The sequence below is a fragment of the Ovis canadensis genome, chromosome 15 (genome assembly GCF_042477335.2).
Source record: "Ovis canadensis isolate MfBH-ARS-UI-01 breed Bighorn chromosome 15, ARS-UI_OviCan_v2, whole genome shotgun sequence".
NCBI classification, from domain to species: Eukaryota; Metazoa; Chordata; class Mammalia; order Artiodactyla; family Bovidae; genus Ovis; species Ovis canadensis.
Window position 1 is genome coordinate 56662373 of NC_091259.1, and position 6353 is coordinate 56668725.

General features: G+C 35.6%; 1 protein-coding gene across 1 annotated transcript; it reads right to left on the reverse strand.

Annotated features, from left to right (window-relative positions):
• Nucleotides 1–3914: 3914 nt before the first annotated feature.
• LOC138420465 (olfactory receptor 52A5-like) lies at nucleotides 3915–4865 on the reverse strand. The gene has a single exon (XM_069553698.1). It carries the CDS (start codon nucleotides 4863–4865, stop codon nucleotides 3915–3917), a length of 951 nt encoding a protein of 316 aa, XP_069409799.1.
• Nucleotides 4866–6353: the final 1488 nt, after the last annotated feature.

Here is a 6353-nt window from a genome sequence, read left to right on the forward strand (position 1 = left end):
GTATCAATTTTTCAGATTCCACATGTAAGTCATATCATATGATAATTGTCTTTGTCTGGCTTACTTCACTCAGTATGACAATTTCTAGGTCCACCCATGCTACTGCAAATGGCATTATTTCATTCTTTTATATGGCTGAGTAATATTTCATCTTATGCTTTACATAAGGAAAGATTGTTGACTTTGGGAGGATACTTATTGGTTTGTGAAGTAAGATTTCCACATAGATGCATTGTAATTATTATTATTTTCATTACAAAGTCAGTCACAACAAGAAGTAGGGAGCTCTGAAACTATCACAATCCTTTCTATGGGACAGTCCAGATGAACATACAATTAGTTTGTACTCATATTTCTGTCTTCTTCCTTGCTTCGAGTGAGCTAACCTAGTCTGTGTGTTCAGAGCCAATTCAGGCAAAATCTTGGGTAAACATACTTTTCAATTCATACAAAATCTTGGGTAAACATACTTCTCATTACTCATGACCATTATGTATGACCACTTTGAGCTTACTTCCCTCATCTGTAAAGTAAAGGATTTGGTCTTCTTTGTCATTAAAAAGGCAGACAGATAAAAATTAGCCTGCCTCGCATAACTTTCCACAACTGTATGAGCTAATCATGAATGTTTCACATACACAGAGACAGAATCAGAGTAAGGGTCTTTCATGAACAAGTGTGATGGAAGCCTTCAGGCAAGGCTCTTCATCTTCATTTAGAAGGCAGGAGTGGAAGAAGTAAACAACTTTGAAATTAAGTTTAATTGCAGGGAAAAAACCCTCTAAACTAGAATTATTCTTTTCATAGTATTAGATTTCTGGATACAATGTACTAAGTTAAAAGAATGTTAATCTATCAAAACTGATGTATGACAGTTCTCTTTTTATATGACACTAAACACAGTATTTAACTTATATGCAGAGTATATCATGAGAAACGCTGGGCTGGAAGAAGCACAAGCTGGAATCGAGATTGCTGGGAGAAATCTCAATAACCTCAGATATGCAGATGACACCACCCTTATGGCAGAAAGTGAAGAGGAACTAAAAACCCTCTTGATGAAAGTGAAACAGGAGAGTGAAAACGTTGGCTTAAAGCTCAACATTCAGAAAACAAAGATCATGGCATCTGGTCCCATCACTTCATGGGAAAAAGATGCGGAAACAGTGAACATAGTGTTAGACTTTATTTTGGGTGGAGGGGCTCCAAAATCACTGCAGATGGTGATTGCAGCCATTAAATTAAAAGATACTTACTCCTTGGAAGGAAAGTTATGACCAACCTAGATAGCATATTCAAAAGCAAAGACATTACTTTGCCAACAAAGGTCCATCTAGTCAAGCCTATGGTTTTTCCACTGGTCATGTATGGATGTGAGAGATGGACTGTAAAGAAAGTTGAGCGCCAAAGAATTGATCCTTTTGAACTGTGGTGCTGGAGAAGACTCTTGAGCCTCCCTTGGACTGCAAGGAGATCCAACTGTTCCGTTTGAAAGGAGATCAGTCCTGGGTGTTCATTGGAAGGACTGATGCTAAAGCTGAAACTCCAATACTTTGGCAAGCTCATGTGAAGAGTTGATTCATTGGAAAAGACTCTGTTTCTGGGAGGGATTGGGGGCAGGAGGAGAAGGGGACCACAGAGGATGAGATGACTGGATAGCATCAATGACTCGATGGACATGAGTTTGAGTGAACTCTGGGAGATGGTGATGGACAGGGAGGCCTGGCGTGCTACAATTCATGGGGTTGCAAAGAGTCAGATATGATTGAGCGACTGAACTGAACTGAAACACAGTATTTAAGTCTATAACTGTATTTCCTTTCAATAAAGTGTGAATAGAAAGTAATTCAATATAATAAAAGACATTTGTGGCAAACTCACAGATAACACACTCCATAGTGAGAAACTGAAAGTTATTCCTGTAAGAACAAGAACAAGATAAGGATGTCCACTCTTGGCACTCCTAGTAAACAAAATATTGGAAGTCCTAGCCAGAGCATTTAGGCAAGAAGAAGAAATAAAGTTCATTCAAACTGGAAAGAAGTGAAACAGTCACTATTTGTGGATGACATGATTTTATACACAAATTACTCTATCAGCTTCACCATGATGTATGAATATAGTAACATTGAAGAATACAAATTGGATGTTGAAAAATTTGTTGCATTTCTGTATGCTAACAGTGCCTTAGCAGAAAGAGAAATTAAAACAACCACTCTATTAGCAGTCTTAACAAAAATAATAAAATGAATTTGGAATAAATTTAACCAAGGAAGTAAACTTTGGCCACCTCATGAGAAGAGTTGACTCATTGGAAAAGACTTTGATGCTGGGAGGGATTGGGGGCAGGAGGAGAAGGGGATGACAGAGGATGAGATGGCTGGATGGCATCACTGACTTGATGGACGTGAATCTGAGTGAACTCCGGGAGTTGTTGATGGACAGGGAGGCCTGGGATGCTGCGATTCATGGGGTCGCAAAGAGTCGGACACTCTTTGCGAAGATTGAACGACTGAACTGAACTGAACTGAAAAGACCTGTACATACGTTTTTGAAAGAAATTGATGAATACACAAATAAATGGGAAGGCATTCTGTGTTCATGGCTTGGGAGAATTAACACTGTCAAAAAGTCCTTATCACCTAAAGCCATCTACATATTCAGTGCTATTCCTATCAAACTCCAAGGAATATTTTTCACAGAAATAAAAAAATCTAAAATGTATATGGCATCAGAAAAGATCCATTATCCATTATCCACAATATCCAGCTATCTCACTTCTGGGTATTTACTGGGAAACACAAAATTAACAAGAAAACCATTTGAAAAAGTATACATATCAGTTCAGTTCAGTCAGAGCTAATTTAGGTAAAATCTTGGGTAAACATATTTCTCATTACTCGTGACCATTATGTAAGACCACCTTGAACTTACTTACCCTATTTGTAAAGTGAAGGATTTGGTCTTCGTTATCAAAAACCTTAACCTGCACTGGCATAACTTTCTGCAAATATGTGAGCTAATCATGAATGCGTCACACACAGAGACAGAACCAGAGTAAGAGCCTTCCATGAACAAGTGTGATGGAAGTTATATATATGTATAAACACAAGGATTATATATATATATATATATATAGAATATGTATAATCTCCCCTTATAGAATTAGTTGTTTCTTCTTCAGATATAGTTATAGAACTTGCTTTTATCTAAAAAATATTGCTAATATATCATATCATAGGTCAAAACAAGTATATTAAATGCACAGTTTTTTATATTTACTTAACACTTCCACTAATTTCAGTTATAACTCTATCACACATTTTAGTATGATTTTAATATTTTAATAATATAAATATGCTTACATTGCTTAATATTATAAATATAAAATATAAGTATGTTTCAATGTATAAGGTATAAATAGACTTAATGCTCAACACATAATTGCAGAACAAAGAACTTTAGGGCCTTAAATACAATAATAGTGATGAGAATAAGTATATTTATAAACAACAGCATAGATTTTGTTTCATACACAATATATTATAATTCATTACATTGATATTTTATACAGTAGCATTGATACCACTTCATATTTTTAAATAGAAGAAGCAAAAAAGTATTAATATTTATTTACACTTTTAAAAGATGTCCTTAAAATTGATTTAATTAAAAACAAAATCTTTATAATTTCTTCTTCTGTGTTATCTACTGGCTAAATGTATGCTCCAAGTAAATTTGTATCCATATAAGTGAAGTTATTTGAATAGGAATCAGAGCTTCAGTGTTGCAAATGTAAAACCTAGAGCTCTCTATTTCAGCAAACAAATGAACATAAGAAAACAAACAATAGCACTAAAAAATAGTGTTTCTCAGATTGAATTTGTATTATTTGAAATAAGATAGATGAGAGCTCAAGATGCATCCTTCAAGTGAAAAATCTTGGACGCTCGATCTCGAATCTGTTTGGTCTTTACACCATAAACAATAGGATTGAGAAAAGGTGGGATGAGCAGGTAAAGATTGGACAGAAGAATGTGAATGTAAGATGGAATATGGAACCCAAATCTGTGTGTAAAGGAGGAGAAGAAACCCAGGAGATAAAACACAAGGAAGACGCAGATGTGGGCAATGCAAGTGTTAAAAGCTTTGAGTCTAGCTTCCTTTTGAGGCAGTTTGAAGACAGTTACAAATATTCGAATGTAAGAGAGTGTGATGAAGATTATATCGAATCCAAGTATAATGAAAGCCACAAAAAGACCATAAATCTTGTTGACTCGAGTATCTTCTGCTGCCAGCTTCACAATGGCCATGTGCTCACAGAATGAATGGGAGACCACAGTGGTCCGATAGTGTTTCAGCCGGCATTTGATGAGGATGAGACACAGAGCTATAAGGACACCTGCTCTGAGTGTCACTCCAACCCCAATCTGAGTGAGGAATTTGTGGGTAAAAATAGCTGCATGTCTCAGAGGATCACAGATTGCCACATAGCGGTCCAAGGCCATGGCCAGCAGAATACCTGACTCAGTACACTGGAAGGTATGGATGAGCCACATCTGAAAGAGACAGGCATCAAAAAGTATTTCTGGTGAATGGAACCAGAATATCCCTAACAGTTTTGGTAGGATACAGGTACTGAGAGCAATGTCTGTCACTCCAAGCATTGCCAGGAAGAGATACATGGGTTCATGGAGGCTGTGCTCAGATTTGATGATGACCAAGATTAGGAAATTTCCAAATACAGCAATGATGTACATGGCACAGAAGGGAAAGCCGATCCAGAACTGCACAGACTGCAGGCCAGGGATCCCAATCAGTGTCAGCACTGAGGGCATGAAGACTGTACCATTGAGCTGGAGCATGTTGGCTTGAAACTGCCGGGTTTAGAGATTCTGATTCAAGACGGCAGTTTGTATTGAATGTCTTTCTTAATTTCTGTTTTAACCTAAATTCATACCATCAGTGGTTAAATGTGCTTTAAAATGGCATTTTGACAGACATAATCATTTTTTTATGTTACAATTAAATTTGTCCAGGAATACAGATACAGTCTCCTTGGATGATGTATCTCAAATTTCTGCTTCTGTGTTTTATTTCTCTCTCTCTTTTTCTGTTACATATATAGAAACATATACACTCTCAGAGGCATACAAATACCATAGAGAGAAGAAGCACTCCTAGTCAATGTGAATTCTTCTGGTTTTTGCATAATTAGTTAAACATTATCTCATTGAATGTAGTTTGTTCTGCTAAGCTAACAAGTTCTGAGAACATAAATTCTGTGTAACATAACTGTTTTTTTTTGTTTTTTAATCAAAGAACTTATAATTCATTTGGATGGTCTAGTAGAAGTAAAATAATAGTAATGATAATAACAGATTTTTAGAAGTTGCTCTAGATCTTGGGAAAATAAGTTATAAAGTGGCATAGTCAAAGAAGACATAGGCAATTATCTATATGTGACAATTATACAAGACAATTAGTATGCTAAGTATGCAAATGTTACGTATAATGTTGTAACAAGTATTTAGAATCTGTCTTTATCCAAAAGTTGGAACCTAGGTAAATTTTTTTTTAAATATGGATAAAATTAGGTATTTTAGAGATAATAACATAAAATCAACTGTAACATGACAATAAAGAAATAAGGCAAACTTATATTGGGATAAAATGTGATACGTGAATCACATGCAAGTTTATTTCTGCAAATTTAAACTGGGAAAATTTTTACCTGATTCAATAATACCCCAAAACTGAAAGCTGCTATGATTATTTCTCAAGTTATCAAAATTGGAACAATTAATATCTATATTTCAAATATATGCCAAAATTTATTTTATCCAGGAAAATAAATCAGAAAGTATCAAAACCATGAACATAAAGCTTAAAATATACTATATATTGAGTAAGTAACTATATTTGTTCAGTGGAATTCAGTCTATCAAGTGATTCCCAATGAGAAATAACCAGTTTTAATATATTTATTACAAACCACCTTTGGACACTATCATACAGCTCTGTTTTCTGTCTGCTCCATTCATTCTGCTATGGAAGTGATTTGCTGTTGTTCTAGTCATTAAGTCATATCTGACTCTTTTGTGACCTTTTGGAATGTAGCACAGCAGGTGCCTCTGTACATGAGATTTCCCAGGCAAGAATATTGGAGTGGGTTGCCATTTTCTTCTCTAGAGGATCCTCCCATCCCAGGAATCAAACCTGCATCTCCTTCATTTGCAGGTGGATTCTTTACACTGAGCCACCAGGGAAGCCCATGAAAGTACTAGTGTATGTTATAAAAGATACTTGCTGGCAATTTCCATGTGTAAGCATTATTTAAATTCCTTGGAGGT

Coding starts and splice junctions, on each gene's coding strand:
- LOC138420465 (XM_069553698.1), bottom strand. CDS start 4,865: ATGCTCCAGCTCAATGGTACAGTCTTCATGCCCTCAGTGCTGACACTG.